The sequence below is a fragment of the Lipotes vexillifer genome, unplaced genomic scaffold (assembly GCF_000442215.2).
Source record: "Lipotes vexillifer unplaced genomic scaffold, Lipotes_vexillifer_v1.1 scaffold97, whole genome shotgun sequence".
NCBI lineage: Eukaryota > Metazoa > Chordata > Mammalia > Artiodactyla > Lipotidae > Lipotes > Lipotes vexillifer.
The window spans coordinates 1,180,422-1,197,532 of NW_006775688.1; the positions used below are offsets into that span (position 1 = coordinate 1,180,422).

The 17,111-nt window shown below is 43.2% G+C and overlaps 1 protein-coding gene across 4 annotated transcripts in view; it reads left to right on the forward strand.

The window, feature by feature from the left end:
* Nucleotides 1-17,111, forward strand: part of RGL1 (ral guanine nucleotide dissociation stimulator like 1) — a 292,140-nt gene that overhangs the window by 153,758 nt on the left and 121,271 nt on the right. The window contains exons 1-2 of one of the 4 annotated variants that reach the window (XM_007450148.1): nucleotides 758-950; nucleotides 1,915-2,025. The exons of 1 other annotated variant lie outside the window; for it this stretch is intronic. In XM_007450148.1, the coding sequence (XP_007450210.1) occupies nucleotides 924-950; nucleotides 1,915-2,025 (138 nt within the window). In that variant the 5' untranslated portion in view covers nucleotides 758-923. Of the gene's footprint in view, nucleotides 1-757; nucleotides 951-1,914; nucleotides 2,026-17,111 lie in introns of those variants that run through there. 2 more of the 4 variants (XM_007450150.1, XM_007450147.1) reach the window with 2 other exon arrangements.

A 17,111-nucleotide genomic window follows, 5' to 3' on the forward strand; every position in this document is an offset into this window, starting at 1 on the left:
TCTTTCCCTGCAGTTATTATCCCACTGTGTCCCTACAGTACAGACAACTCAACCCATGGTGACGAGTCACAAAGACTCACAGAACCTCCGGGGCCACTGGTGGCCCCATTTCCATGCTATCAGTCTCAGCAAAACCCTTTTCTGCTTTGTCCCTTTCCCTCCCACTATGGCCAGTTACAGTTGAATGAGCCTTATCATATGGGTGGTAGAAAGAAGTCCAGAGCCATTTCCTGTTGATGGTGTGCTGATGCAGGACAGGGGCAGCCCTTGGGCATGGGTTTTGGAATACTCTCTGACCAATTCTTTTCTTGTCCTAATGAAAAACTTCCGGGCTTCGAGTATTGCCACTCTCATTGGGGTCGCCCTGATTGAATCTAAATTCAATAGGTAACAGGCAGATAATAGACGTTTTTCTGACCGCCTCCTCCCATCCTTTTTTGCACCTCCCCTTCCCCCTTTATTTCTTTGAGCGAAGGAAAGGAGAAACACACTTGATTCCTCATACCACACCCAGATATTTTTTGGCACCTGGTGGCCAATCAGGAAAACCTGATCCACTTGAAAGGGTAGTTGTCTGCCGATCACTTTCAGAGCTGGAGAAATCACTGTGTGCTAACTTTATCCATGGGATTTCAGAGATGGAGAGTGTGCTCCTAAGCACAAACAGGAAAGCCTGACATCACGGAGCGGCGGAGTGGCGTGGGGAGGAGTCTGCGGCGCCCTCGCTCGCTCGCCGCGCTCCCTTTGTGGACGAGTCGCGCGCACCGGCGGCGGCGGCGGCGGCGGACGCGTGTCTGTGCTGGGTGCGCGGCGGCCGCGCGGGGCCGGGGCTGGAGGCGCCGTGGCTGAGCCGGGCGGGGACTGCGTTCGCCTGGGAGCAGGGCGCATCATGCCGCGTCCACACACCGGAGAGAAAACTGAGAATGAAATTGCTTTGGCAAGCTAAAATGGTAACGAGAACTCTCTGCTTTCTCCCGAGGCTGCTCTGGTGGGGAATCTTCTCCCGCTTTCTCTGGGCGGGTTTTGGACTCACTCGGAGTGAACGGAGCAATCCGATTCCAGACTTGAGAGCTACAGCTTTCTCACTCGGCTTTCTACGCCTTCCTCTCTGCGTGTCTTCTCCCTTTAAGCCATACTTTCTCAGCAGTTGCCTTTGGTGTGTCTGGGCAGATGTGTGTCAGCAAAGGAAAACTTTTAAGGCAAAAGGACTGTGAGTCTGGGTGAACCGCGGAGCGCTTCTGTGTCCCAGCGGCTCTTTAAACAACACAAACTTCCAGTTTAGGGAAACCCAGGGGGTCGCTGCACACAGTTGACGTGTTGCTTTTTCTGCACATGCCAGATTATTTGACGGAAATGAAAACTTTCTACCTCCCGCTAACTTTGTGGGTTCCAAAACAATAAGAGGAGAAAAAGACATGCGAAGCATTTCACTCCAAAGGAGCGAGCACTCTTGGCATTTTAAACACTTGTTTGTGGCAGTTTAAAATGTAGTTTGCTCGAATAACGGAGCCACTTATAAAAGGACAACCTTTTTCTGCATATGAATTATTTTTCCTCTCATTTGAGGAGGAAAAGTTAATCAGGACTAAACCCCACTTTCTTTAAGAAGAAGAAGAAGAAAAAAAAAGACTTTAAAAAACTATTTAAGATATGTGAGTGAGTCTAGGAAAAATAACTAAATGGCAAAGTCCGGGGATCCTGATATCAGGAAAGGGCTGGGGGCCAAGAAAATCGCAGCATTCCCTGTATCGCAATGTGTCTTGTGTTCCTCTGCTTGTAATATTTATTTTGAACAGCCCATCTTATGCCCTGTGTGCTGTTGTAAGCAGCAAAGCAGCTGGGATAGATTGTGGTTAGCGGAGAGGAAAAAAAAAAAATACTCTTTTTCTTTCTCTTTGTCCCATCTCCTGGCAGAGCTCAATTCAGGACTGGGGTGAAGAGGTAGAGGAAGGAGCTGTGTACCATGTCACCCTCAAAAGAGTCCAGATTCAACAGGCTGCCAATAAAGGAGCAAGATGGCTAGGGGTGAGTAAAGCTGGAGAGATTGTGAACTTTGGACTTGCAGTGTCTCTTGTTCTGTGAATATCATTATTATTTAGCAGAGGCAGGCTTTTTTTTTTTTTTTTTTCCCTTCTCTTTTGGCCTTAAAAAGGAAACCACCAATGACCAAGTGCTTGCACTAGCAGTACCGGTCTCTTTTTGTACTTACTGTTTTCCAAACCATCTCCCTTAGGTTTATCAATAATTCAGAACCTCTTAGAAACATCTTGAGGTATTTGACAAATAAAGTGGGAGTGGAGTGGCAGAAAGTGACACAGAGTAACAGGACCAGAAAATAGCACTGTGTTAGACAAGAGCCATTTTGCCCAGATGGCATCCTTTTCTCTCTCTGCCTTCCCCACTCTTGATGCTGACAGCCCCTCTCCTACTCCTGTACCTTTACCAAGCACCCAGTGTGCTCAGGGGACCTGACATTCCAAATCTGCCTCCTAGGGGGGATGGCAGATTTCCCACTGTTCATCCTTTCCAGAGCCTACGAGGAGGCAAATGCGTGCTTAGTGCCCACGACTTCATGAGTAGAACGCGTAGAGGGCTGGGTCTTTGGAGAAACACAGCTTCCATAAACAAGATTTTTTTCCACTGAGATTTTAAAGTGATGGGTGAGATCACCTGAGTTATTCATTATCTCCTAATGGATCCTTCAACATATCCCAACTAAAGGGGATGTGAGGAATGGAAAGCTCGGGCAAACAGCACTGCTGGGGCAAACATCATCATGTGGAAGAACAAAGGAATTCTTCATCTGGAGGTAGGAGTAGTCGCCAGAGAGCAGTGACAGATGACACAAAAAGCCTTGAGAAAAGAACAGAGTGGTAAGCGAACAGAGAGGATGGAGTGTGGTTTCACCTGGCCTTATTTTGGCCATACTGAGGCTTCACAGCTGATGGGCTTGAGAGCAGTGGAGATGATGCACTGGCATCCAATCTCTACTGGCTTTGGGTTTCAGAAAATTCAGTTTTTTGAGCAGAAATCAAAGGTCGGGTGTGAAGGAGGACAGGAAACAAAGCTACCCAGGGCTTTGTGTTAAGACTAGAGGCAGCATGTGACTTGCAATTCCTGGAGTTTAAGGCAGGATGGCCAGCGGCAGTGATTTCCTCTGCTGTGGGTCTGCTGGGCTGCTGACACAGGCGTTCACTGCTTTGGGCTTCCCCAGCTGTTTCAAGTCAGGCGCTTCATGCTCCGTACTTGGGGTTGAGGTACCGCCCACTAGGGCAGTAAATTGTTAGTGGCATCTGCAGGTGTGCTCTGGAGAGGTTGGAACCTTTCCTTTGAAAACCTGAGGTCCTCACTTATCCAGTAGGTACCTTACTTGGAATATGATTTTGAAATTAATTAGGTGTATCACCAGCAGACCTGATAGGAAAAGCAGAACTAGAGTTCTGACAAGTCATCACTTTGTTTTTGGTGGTTGTATTTATTGCATTTTATTTAAATGTGGTATTGATGTGGTTTGGCCCGAGTATTTCAAAATGATTCACAAGTTCTGAAGCAGCTGCCTTCAAAAAGGTCATTACGTTTTCTGATGCCAGGTTGTTCCTCTTTTTATAGTAAGACTGATGTTGCTTGGGCGACAGTTTTAAGTTTTTGGCCAAACACAATAGCGGTGAATGAGTAAGTCATGGAGAAATGGACGGGTTAAATCTGGAGGTCCCAAACACACAAACTATGGTTCATTTAGATGTTCCCAGTTATTTAGTTATTCTCACTGACTGTTCTGTTCACTGGACTCCTCTTCTCTCCCCCTCTCCCAGAGTTCTCATATTTATACAGAGTTCAGAGTTGGTTCACCCTGGATTTAGCAGTAGAGCTAAAATATCAAGAGGGAAATATGTAAAAAGATTGCTTCTAGTTGATGGAGGAGTCTGTGCTCAGAAGCCAGTTCCTAGGGACTCTCCAGCCCAGATCCCCCTTGTTTTCTTATCTTAGGTGTCCTGTTGGGAAGCACTGTTTTTGTCCTTGGAAATTCCAGATTTAATTAAATGTGACTCAACCAATCGAGCCATAGCAATTACAAAGCCTTTCTCTTTAGGCCGTGAGTGGCTTCTCTATATTTGTTTTTCCAGTAACCCTTTCAAAATTCTTCAAAGCAACCATTTTATTTAGTGACTTATTATTGAAATATAGCTGACGTACACCCTGATGTTAGTTTCAGGTGTACTGCATAATGACTTGACATTTGCATTCACTGTGAAGTGATCACCATGATAAGCCTAGTAACCATTTGTCCCCATAAAAAGTTATTGCAATATTATTGACCATATTCCTCACGTCAGAGCAACTGGTTTTAGAGTAAAGTAGAGACTGAAGTGAGGTGAGGGTATAGCGAAATATGGCAACAGTTTCTGAGGAAGGTAGTATTGTGATTATCTCTTTCCACATTAGGAAAAAAGGTCCAGGGAGATTAAACTGCTTGCCAGGGTCACACAGCTAGGAAGTGGTAGAGGCTGGATTTGAACCCAGATGTTTAGTTCCTTGCTCTTGGGAGCTGCCTGGGACCCTAAGGCTGTTTCCATAGTGGTGGAAGAGAACTTCACCTCAGAAGAACAAGGATGCTTATGATGTACTTTCCCCCCTAGATATTGCAGCTGGTGCAAGACTTGAGCAACACACCTTTCTTTTCTTTATGTTTTGAATGATAACTTGAGCTGCAAATGGAGATATTTGTTGTGAAGATGTGTATCTTATGATAAACTCTCCATCTTGAGCGTATAAAGGGTCATACATCAAAGACGTGTGAGCTTCTGTAGCACCTGAGGGTGGGCACAGCTCTCACTACATGTCAAAAAGCCTGAGTGACTGAGTACTATGTTTGTAGTTTCTAGTACTCAGATCACAAAACAGAACTAAGATCCAGTTTGGGAACGATAGCAAAATAATTGCACATCCTTAGATGTGAGTATCATACAATCCAAAAACATTTGGGACATTCTTTTTTGTTTTGTTTGTGAGATTTTGTGTTCAGTTGATCTTTTGAAGAAAAACCCTCTGTCTTTGGTTGTAAAATATTCAACAAACTACCAGGCTGGACTTACTGGTACAGCAGCTGCAGCTTTGTGAGGTTATGTTGGGCAACTTTGAAAAACTAAATATTATTGAAATACCCAATTTTTCCTTTACAATAACATCTTAGACTGGGATAATTTTACCCAACTATAGCCCTCAAGGAAAATGGTTCTGATTATGTCAGAGAATCATAAAATCTCAGGACTGGAAGAGACATTAAAAAGTAATTTTATCAGGGCTTCCCTGGTGGCGCAGTGGTTGAGAATCTGCCTGCTAATGCAGGGGACATGGGTTCGAGCCCTGGTCTGGGAGGATCCCACATGCCGTGGAGCAACTAGGCCCGTGAGCCACAAGTACTGAGCCTGCGCGTCTGGAGCCTGTGCTCCGCAACAAGAGAGGCCGCGATAGTGAGAGGCCTGCGCACCGCGATGAAGAGTGGCCCCCGCTCGTCGCAACTAGAGAAAGCCCTCGCACAGAAACGGAGACCCAGCACAGCAAAAATAAGTAAATAAATTAATAAACTCCTACTCCCAACGTTTAAAAAAAAAAAAGTAATTTTATCCAACCATTCAATTAGCTTGCTCCGCAAGAGAGGCCGCGATAGTGAGAGGCCTGCGCACCGCGATGAAGAGTGGCCCCCCCCCGTCGCAACTAGAGAAAGCCCTCGCACAGAAACGGAGACCCAGCACAGCAAAAATAAGTAAATAAATTAATAAACTCCTACTCCCAACGTTTAAAAAAAAAAAAGTAATTTTATCCAACCATTCAATTAGCTTGTAGAAAAATTTCGAGTAATTTTTGGAAGAGCAAATGGTGAAAAGTTATTTTTCTTTGGTCCCAGCGTTGTGATTGTACATTGACAATGATGTGTAGAAACAATTTAAGAAAATATCAGTATTCTCTGGAAGCAGAAAATGTCCCATTTTAGGAGGAATACTCAAATGGACAGAGGAAAAGGATCCCACTCTTAGGGAAGGGGCTTCAGTGTCAAGAGCCCATTTTGCTGTCTTTGGAATATGGCAGCCTCAGAGTTCAGAAAAATGTGTCAAACCCAAGATAAAGACAAAGTGGGGATATTTGTTTCACAAGCAGGATTGGTAGTGCCAGGTCACCTCTGCAAGGTTTGTGGGGAATGTGATGGCCAGCGGATAGTCAAGTGGTTTTCTCAGTTCTGCGCTTCTGTGGCTGCGTGGTCCTTGTGGGGAGGCCCCAGTGCCTCCCTGCCCTGCATCCCGTATTTATCACACTATCTCCCACAGAGGCCCTTGTTGGTTTGAATTGAAATACTTGATAGCTGGGAGGCTGGTAAAGATAGTAAAATAGGACAGGAGAAAAAAGAATGCATTTAGAAATAAAAGGAATTGGAAATCTGTTATAGAACCCAGTGGGTTATATGAGTGCAGTGGTAAGATAACCACTTGTCACCTCTGAATGGAGAAGTTTGACCTCACTTTGATGTACTATTTGGATTGACTCTACCTGGTGTTTCCATGGCATTGCTGTCCATATTGCCTTTAAATGGCACACAGTTCCTTGAGTTTTCGGCGAACTTCACTTCTGGGAAGCTTCTGTCTGGAGGAGGTACCCCTTCTGTGTGTTCCAGAAGCATTCTCTATCTCTCTGTGATGTGTTTACCTCACTCTGTTGTAATTGCCTGTTTATTTGTATTTCCCATTAGACCGTAAGCTCCGTGAGGTGAGAACTATGGCCATCTAGTTGGCAGACACTCAGTAAATGTTTGTTGAATGAGCGGATCAAGCTTCATGCCTTTCTGCGAGGCAAATATTGTCTTGATAAATCTGAATGTATGGTTGCTCCTCATTTAAACCCAAATCAGCATGAAGATGTTAGCTTATAAAGAAAAGGAGGGGTGCATGGGAGTGAGACAAACTAATTAGCTAATGATTACAGCTATCTTACATCCTTTCTGTAACAAAGCAGGGCACAAACAAAGGTAGTGATTATTCATTTTAACAACAACAAAAAAATCATGGCAGTGAATTAACTAGACAATCCCCCAGTGCCTTTTAAAGGCAAGAGGTTGGATAGTATTGAACGTTGAAGAAAGAAAGGCAATGCACAAGTTAGCGTTGGCAACATTACCATTATGTATGGTCAGAGGGCTCAGGAGTGAGGGTTTTAGAATTGTAAGGAGATAAGCCCTAGAGGAGCCCTCAGTTGACAGTCTGTCATCCTTGTTTTCATCTAGGAATACAGGCCCTCGGGTTGCATTATTCCTGTCTATCGGAATGTTTAATTTAGGCTTTAGAAAGTAAATTCCAAAATTTAGCAACCATCTGTAAATGAACCAACTGATATATTTTTCATTTTGACCTTGGGAACACGTTTCTAAAATAATCCAATAGTACAGCATGTGGCGTACACCAATCAAGAAAATACGGTTGGTTTCAATTGCCTGAGCCATCGTTATTATGTTAAGTCATTTCACTGCTTTCAGAATCTTTGGGGGTCTGTGTAAGGAATATTTAGCATGTAACCCAAGAACATCCATTTCAGTTCAGCAATCCTGGGGACACTCAGTGCAAGATACATGTCTGCCCCCAGCAAATACATAACAGCGTAACTATGAGTCACATTAATTCCTTATGCTTAAAGTATACATGCTGTTAAATTAATATTGTAAGCATATTTCATTGTTATTTCTGTAAAAGCATAAAGAAAAATTTCCTGGAGTTTTAAATTTAGAAAGAAAAGTAGAGCAATAAAGTCGATACTGTACCTTTCCCCTTTAGCTCTTTAGCTGGAATTAGCCACTGCCCCATCCCACTAATTTTAGTATCCTTTGTCCGTGGCGTGCATATCCTTGTACGTATCCCCCTTCTACGTAATCAGAATCTTGTAGTGACTGTCTTATACATTTTACATTAAAATATGCAGTAATAAGCTGACATAAATAAAACGTTTAAGTTTCTACCAAGATATACTTTTTACAGAAAAAAAAAGATTTCTGTAAACGAAACAAGGCAAGTATTGGTTAAATGGGGGAGAGATGAGGAATGTAGCTTTATTCTGTGAGAGAAGCTCAGCTTAGCTCGTGTCTGGATTGCTGATGGGTGTGGTTATCCCCATAGAGTTGATTTGGAATCTGGAGTTTGGGGCAGTTTCTGGGTTGTTTGCTAGTGAAACAGCCACTGTGAACTCCCTCGCTGATGTGGCCTATCTCTGTATGGTTCTGTCATCTGCATTTGAGTCTGCTAACCTCACCTTTGATAGGATTCATTTATTCATCAACAGCCTACTTTATGCCAGACACCACGTTAAATCTTGGGAATCCAAAGTAAAGCAAGACACCCCTTGTTCTCAAGGAAATTTCAGGTAGTAGGGGAGACAGGAACGTAAGCTAATTACCGTATACTGTGGTGGGTGTGATCAGTGCTGTGTGAGAGATCTGCACTGGGTGTTAGGGGAACCCCAAAGGGTGGCATATAAATCAGATGGGAGTGGGGAGTGGGCACTCCGGGAAGGCTGCCCTTTAGTGGAGAGGGCCCTTTAGTGGAGAGTTGAAGGATGATAGGAGTTAAATGAGAGTGTGTGGGGCACTGGAGACAGGCATTCCAGTCAGAGAGCACAGCGTGGGGAAAAGCATGGGGGCCAGAGATGAGAGCCCTGTGTGAGGCTCAGCCTGCGGAAGGGGGAAGGGCCCCTGGTGGGGGACTGATGGGAAAGGAGGCCAGAGAGCAAGACTGGAGCCATGTCTGTGCTAAGCTGTAGAATCCGCTTGGTCCTGAATGCTCTGTAGTCAGCACTAAAGGGGCTTCAGCTGAGTGGGGTGGTCAGCTTTGCATTTGAGAAAGATGACTGACAGCTGACTGGTGAATGCATCGGGAAGGAGCCGGACTAGGGGAGGAGGCAAAAGTGGTCATGAAGTGAGGAAAGGAATGAGCATCCAGATGAAACTGGGGCAGCGGAACAAAGAGAGTGGACGGGGGAGAGTGCAGGGAGAGGCGGGACAGTGGTGGGAGTGGAGGGTGACGAGAGGAGGCCTGGCAGGCATGGATCTTAACCACCCTGGTTTCAAAGAGCAGGTCAAAAGCCTTCTGGCTTTCTGGGGTCAGCGCCATCCTCTTCTTATTGGATGAAATGTCCTGGGGACTTCAAGGCAGCCTTGCTCCATGTAAACACTAGCGAATGCCTCCTTTCCTGTCAGCAGGTCCTGCAGACCAGACCCAGGCATGCCTGCTGTGTCCTGTCCAGAGACGAATCTCAGTTCAGGCTCATGAACAGGGCAGCAAGCACTGCTTGCTTCTCAGATTCCAGAGCACTTTGGAGAGCTGGTGGTTTCTGTTTTTTTTTTTTTTTTTCCTTTTTCTTTTCCTTCTAAAGTCTTCTGTTTCCTTACAAACTAAACAGATTGAATCTGTACGCCATGGAGAGAGAATAAATATGGAACCCACAGGAGTATGATTACAGAGTTGTATTTTAGACAACAGCAGTTACACTTATAATTGTGTTGTTAGGGATGCAAGAAGTTTTATGGTTAGGTGTCCTGGTCTTTTTTCCTCTTCCTCCTCAACGTCTTTAAACCCTTTCTGAAACTGTTTATCCTGGGTGCTGGCATTAGTGCTCTTAGAGGCTCACTCTGATTGCTGACTCCACTTGTACAGAAGAAAAAAATTTGATAAGATCTAATTCTTCCTTAGTTTACCACTTCCACAATTTCAATCTTTCTCTCTTGCACACACACATAGACACACGTACACCATAAATTAAAATGTCTTTTTCATATCATGGTTTTTAGGATTTGGTGCATCTTTCTAATGTCATTTCATGACCTCTTCTATATAACTGATCAAAGTCTGACTTTGTCATGTTTTGCTTGGTTTCCCTTGTGTCATTATTGCGATCGATTAACCTTCTTCTGTTTAGGAACTGTCTTCAATTTATAAAAGGATAAAAATAGAGGGAGGAATGAAGGAGTAAAGGTAGGACAAGACTACATTAGGTAGAAGACCCCTTCTTGGAGGAAGCCCAGTTAGTCTTGTGCAGAGGGAGAGGCGTGTCATTTACCACTGATCCTTTGGGCTTAACACTGTAGAAATACCTGTGCCTTTTCACCACTGTGGCTGTGTATTGTGGTCTGATAAATGGGGTTTCTGCCTAGCTTGGTTCCTTAAAGCCGTCTTCTCCTTTATGTCATGCCGTGTATGACTGACTTCCGAGGATAATAACGGTGGTGGTTGGGAGTGGGATGGTGTGTTGTTGTTGGTTCTGTATATCCTTCCACACTCACAGAATCATTACCCTACATTTTCTGGTATAATTGTTTGTGCCATCTGTGGTCCATTCATTTGAATTCATTTCCACACAGTTAATCTCATCCCATGTAAACTCCCCCAGACATTCTCTGTTTGTTTGCTCTTTCAGCAAGGAATTGAGCAATTCCACTTTTCCCCTTTATTTTGTTTCCTGCTGATTTTACTACCCATTTTCATCTTTTATAAAAGCAAAGCCAAGGCTGAGTCCTTCCAGCTTCATCATTCTAAAGATAATTTGAAGGCCAGAAACAAAGTGTTTCTGCTAAAAGTAGGATGTCTTTGGTAGGTAATATCAACTGAGGCTCTTGGCAACGTTCTTGTTAGCAGCTCTTTTCAAGTCAGATGCTGTTCTCATGCTGTCACTGCTGGTGACGGAGCTAGAATCTGTGGACAGTTTCTATCTAACAAAAGTACATGTAATGGATATAGGTAAAAATAATTGAAACTGGGTTAGACATTGGCTAAAAATAAAATGCTTTACAGTCATGACTTTTCTAATTAAAATTGCAATACTTGAAATTCTTTATTGAGGTGACTGATACTCCCAAATAGAAAATTCAGGAAATCGGAAGCATTTGGTTAGTTTGTGGAGCACAGGGAAAACATTTGCTGTTTTCTATCCAAGTGCGGACTTCTCCTAATGACACAACACAATGAGCATATCTGTTCTGCGACCTAACCAAGAATTAACAGGGCCCAGAGCCATCAGGGTGTGGCTGGGGTTCTTTCTCCTGGCTGGGGGCCTCTGTAGGAGACGGCACCTCCTATTTGCTCGCTCTTTTCAGGGGTGTTTCCAGCAGGAGCACCAGTTGAGGGAGGTGACCTATGCTTTGGAGCCAGACAGATGTGAATCCAGAGCTGGCCTCTGCCCCATGTGCGGCTATGTGAAGTAGGGCTCTGAAGTTACTTAACCTCTCTCAGCCCGAGTTCCTCACCTGGAAAGCGAGAGGATGAGCAATCCTCTCTGGACAGAGTTACTGTGAGGAGTGAGTTGTGTGTGTAAGGTGCTTGGCACAGAACCACAGGGTATGGTCTGCCCTCCCTCACTGAGTGGTGGGGCTCTCATTGGGACCCCACCATCTGGGTCCTCTTTGAACCCCACGGTGGAGACTTGCAGAGGCGTGGGTCCGCCCTGGACGCTTGTGGTTGTGTAGAATCCAGACTGCTTGATTGAGACACGGTCTTAGCGAGGCTTTATGTTCCTGGCATCCCTTTCTCGTTTTGCACGTCTGGGAGGAAGGGCCGTGGCAGGGTTTAGTAATCCTTGTTTATTAGAAGTAATATCTATTGTTGTGTTTTCTCTGTCTGGCTGCCTGTACAGTGAAAGATGATTATTGCCTGGGCTCCAGTGTTTTCCATTTCAAATTCCTTCAGTTTTCCTGTAGAGTTAATTTGTCGGTGTTCTGATTTTTGTGCTTTAAAAATATTGTACTAGTTAACAACGGGCTGTATTCTGTCTCCTACGTTTGCCATTTCTGCCTGAAAAATGGGAAGGTAGGAAACAGTTTTTCTAAAAATTGCTTGGTAAGCATTATGCTAATCATTCTTCGTTGGGCGTAATTTGGGATGTGAGTAAATTGTGTTTTCACAAGTTAAAGTAAAGGTAAAATTTCTCATTGGGCTGCATGTTGATTAGCTAATGCAGTACTTGAGCCCCAAACTAGGACTGTGCTGAACTGCTCCTGAGGTTGTGACTTTCACAATGTCACAGGACTTTCTAAATCTTCACTTTTGTCATCTGTGAAATGGGGATAATCGTTCTGCCCGTGGGTTTTGTGAGGATCATATGAGTTAATGTATATAAAACTACTTTTTAATATGTAAATTATTATACAAATACAAGGATATTCTTATTGTTATTTAACCGTAAGGCCTTTTTTTTTTTTTTCTTCTCTTCACCACCTAAGTGTGTGATTGGCATATGGTCTGTTCATTAGTCCTGCCTTTCTTCCCTCATCCCAGCGGGAATCGTTTCTCTATTTTTTTCTTCCTATTTGCTGATTACCTAATGATATCTTCATGTTCAGCAAGGAGTAGTGTTTCCTCTGTCATGACCACTGTTACTAGTAGTAGTATTGGTGCATTGAAAGTGCAGAGATGGCTTCTCTCAATAGATGGGATGTGGGAACAAATATCCCATGCTCACAGGATTCTAAAGACAAATGCAGTAAATATCTTGCATATGAAAACTTCCTACTTTCTCTTTATTTTCTTATTCCCTCTCCAGTATGATTTTGTTTTGTTTTGAGATAATGGCTGTTGATTCTCTTTGATTCTCCCTTTCTTTGGGGTACTTTTAATTTGTTGCAGAGAAGGATGGTAAAGTCAATGTGCCCAGGAATGGAAAGTGCTTCCAGCCTTTCAGAGCTGCTGGAAAATCAGCACTTGGTTTTAGGCCAAATCCTGATGTGGGACTTGAACTCATGACCTAATGCTATAGGCAAAATGTTACCAGCCAACCCACACTGACCCTCATAGGATGCAGGCATTTAAAATACTTCCTTTGAGTAGTCAGTCCTCTTGTTGCTTTTTGGGTTCTCTTCTCTCTTTCAGCCTTTTCTTGTGGCATTCCTGGCTGCTCCCTGTTAGGAATACAATTTTAGTTTTAAGATCTGTTTTTCTCACTGTCTTTCCATTTGCTGATTACAGTCGCTTCCTTCTTGCTTTCCATTTCTCCTGTGCGAGTTCCTTGTTTTGTTCCTGTTCCTTCCTGTCCTTCTGGATTAAAAATAGTCTCCAGGGTCTCTGGCTTCTTGCCCACGAACTTGGCCTTTCTTCTATTCATATAGGGTCCCCCCTGAGTATCGTTAAGATCCTTTCCTATGCTCTCAGGATACTCAGACTCCTGCATGCATTCTCTGTTATTTTTACGCCTGTTCTCAGCTGACTTGTGGGGCTAACTGACCCTCGTACTCCGAGCTGTAATTGAAAAATCTCTTGCACAAAGATGCTGAATAAGTGATTTGCTCACGTTAAGTGTTACTGACAGACACTGAATCCTCCCTGCATGTGCTGACTCTGTACGTGGAACAAAAGGAGAAGGGATCTTACACACTGACTCAAGGCGCCTGTGTAACATCATCTATGTGCAAAGCAGCGGGGCCGAGATCAGCTGGGCCCAGGACCAGCTTTCACCCATCACGCTGCTGTGGGTATCCTGGAGGGTCCTGCTGCCGCTTCGCTCCCACACAAGTGTTTCTCAGGGAGCTAAAGTTGGTTCAAGTGTTTCTTCGTGAACATTCTTTGTCTAGCGTTGAAGGATTATGATATTCTTTACAAAAATGGCTTTCTATCCATTGTTGACCTAGACAATCCACAAATGAGTGTCTGCTCGAGGGATAAAGCCTCGTAAAACTTTAGATGACTGGGCCGCAAAGTGCTGATGGCAGCAGCTCTGATTTCAGCCCCCATCCCTAACCTGAACTCCCTATTTTGCCAAGAGTTACAGCAACAGGGTTGATGATACTCTTCTATGTGGCAGATGAAAGCTTAAAAGTTTTCCTTCCATCTCTCTGACCCTCCAGCTCCCTATGTGGTTATGTCTCCATTAAAAGAACTAGCCCTATTCTTAGTTGAGAATATAGAGTTGTAGATTTCATCATCCATAGTGAAGTCCACGTTTATATGCAGCTCTGTCCTCCTCCTGTCACTGCATATGCTATTGTATCAGCTTGCAGTGCTTTTCTGTTCACTGATTGATAAACTACTTACCTTTCGAGTCCCAGCTCAAATGTCATCTGTACTCTTCTACTTTCCCGGATCCCTCTTCGGGAATAATTATCCTTTTATCTGGGTCATCTTAGCACTTTAGGAAAAGCTCTATTACAGCACTTGTCACATTTTATCCTTCTTTAAAAAAAAATGTTTTCTCTTTGCCCCGTTCATTTGAGCTTCTCAAGGGCAGGGGGTGAGACCATCTTTAATCAGTCTTCATATTCTCATCGCCTGGAACCATGTCCAAGCCATAGTCAGTATTCAGTAAGAATCTTACAAGTTGTTTGACCTAATCTCTATTATAAAACATGTGTCTTCATGACTTTTTTTTTTTTTTTTTTGCCATTTGGTAATGTTGTAAATCTCATTCTTTGAAACAAAAAGGAAAATATTGAATAAACAAGCTAAATCTAATTTGTATTTTATACTTCAACTGATGACACAAGAAAAAAAAGGAAAAATGCTGCTTTGGCCTCATTTTTGTCATCATCGCTTTTTTCTACACATTTCATGATCTTATGAAAATTGGTTTAACTATTATGGTGACCTCTATAGGTAGAATAACATGGTATTTAAAGTTAATCCATAAGCTTCTTGGTGACATACAGGTTTGAGTCATGGGTCAAGGAGAGACCTCTGAGAACCCAATTCTGCTTTGAATTCCAAAGTTGTTTTACTTAGGGTTTTCACATATTTTATTTGGTCTCTTATCTGAGGGCTGCAATTTGTTTCAAGCTTGTATTAACCCAGTATCAAACCACTTTGGCTTTGTTCTGTAGGACACATTTTTGTAAAGGGATCTGACACCCTTTATGCTCATAACCACTAGGGTTATGCACATAATGATGAAGCTGCTGCTCTGAGATTTTGGGGGCAGGCTTGTTGTGTACGGCACTTTCTGGGGTGTGCTCCTCTTACCAGAATTCATTGGCAAGAGGGGATTTTTTAAAAAGTGACATAAATTATACTCTATTATATAACACAGTAGTATCTGTAGATTTTTCAGTTTTCGTTAGTAAAGTTCAGCTGCTTTTGCTCTCTTACCCTCTCAAAGTTTCCTCTGCTATGTGGTCTTACATTCTTAACTCTTAAATTTCTACTTCAGGCAAAACGTAAAGCCTATGCTAGAAGTTTTTGGCAGTCCAGCTGTCGTTAGGTGTTTCCCGTCAGACTGTCCCAGTGTAATTGGCTCTGTCAAGGTCAAGTTTTCTGACTGCTTCTGGTCCTTCTTGCCTTTTATCCAAGCATGTTATCCTTACCCTTTTCTTTTTATAGGGATTCAATGGCATACATGTTTGCTTTGGAAAAGAGGGAAGAACCTTTTCAAAACAATATTATTCTTAAAAGAGTGATGCCACAACATTGTACACGTTATTTTTACAAGAAGAGGAAAAAAATCACCCATAATTCTACCGCAGTAACACAGTTCTTTAAACTTTTGCTTTTTATCTTCCAATCTTCGTTCACGGGCTCACATTTTAACATAGTTGCAATCATGCTATTTATTCAGTTTTTTTTAATCAGCAAGATATATTTTTCAGAACAAATTCTCTAAAAGTTACTCTCTGGTTTGAATCTTATGTGCATTTGTTGTATTTCTGATGTCACAGACAAAAGAATGCATTTGGACTTGGAGGAGTTTCAGAGCGATACTGTTTGTTATTAGTTAACAAGCCTCATTTCTGTTCTTCCTTGTGGAATCTCCTATCCTTTATCCAGGCTGTGAGCTTTCACTAGGAGCCTGAGAGTACGGTGTGAGATGAGGACGTGTGAGCAAATATGCAGTGCAGTTCAGCAGGGGTGGATGGCTCCCCTCCCTTCTGCTGCCGGGCATCATCGTGGGTCCTGCTGCTCTGGGGGATGTGGGACCAGAGCTCTTAGGGCTGCACTGTTCAGTATGGTAGCTACTAGCCTCATGTGCCTATGGAGCACCTGAAATGTGGCTAGTCTGAGTTGAAACGTTCTGTGCATGCAAAGTCCACGCCAGATTTCGAAGACTTCATATGATAAAATACTGTAAAATAGCTCAGTCATTTTCTATAGCGGTCACATGTTGAAATGATAATATTTTGATACAACAGGTTAAATAAAATATATTGTCAAAATGAGTTTCACCTGTTTCTATTTACTTTTTTTTTTAATGTGGCTGCTAGCAGCTTTAAAATATCGTACTGTGGCTGGCACTATCTTTCTATTGGACAGTGTTGCGCTAGGGCTTTGCCTTTCAAAATGCAGGGTATAGCTTAAGAGTGGGTTCTGAAATCAATTTAGTGGGTCAAAAAATCAATATTTTAAAATTGGAACAGAATGAAATAAAAAATATTAGAATAACATTGTTGTGAAACTTTGTTTTAAATATGTGCAAGTAGGTACTGAGTCATGTGTAAAAGGCATCTTTTCTTTTTACTGTGAATCATGGTTAAGAAGTTTGAAACTCACTCTTCTAGTGTGGTCCAGCTTAATCAATGCATCACCAGGAGGCCTGGTCTGCTTTGTAAGAGGGCAGGTTGCTACCAGCAACACCATATAAATTTTAGGTCTGGTTGGTAGAAGCTCTTCTGGAACAATTCAACCAAACCAGACCCTGCAGGAAAGTAAACCTGAGCATTGATGCTCATCCTAAAAGCAGTAACTCCTCAGGGGACTCCCAGAGTGAAGGGCGGACTAAGAATTGTTATAGTTATGTTGACCGAAGTCTGGACACGTGTGCTCAGCACTAAAGTGTTCCTTAAGCCCAGGAGAGACTTTCTTTTATCTGATGAGTTGCTTCTTGAAGATGTCTTCAAAATTGCCTCATGGGTGGTGATTCTTTCTAAGAAGGAGAGTGGTTTCTTAAGGACCTTGGAGTCAAGCTGGGTTGGACAAGGGTTCTCTTTGACCCTTAAATCCTCCACCCACCGTGTCCTGTCGAAATCCGAAGAGGCTGTACTGTCATCTAGGCTCACACCAGTCCTCTTCCCTCTTGACAGAAAGAAAACATGTCCTTACAGTATGCAAGATGTAGGGGGAGTCACCAGGGCTGTGTCTTTGGCTGGGTTCTAAATAAAGGACACTTAA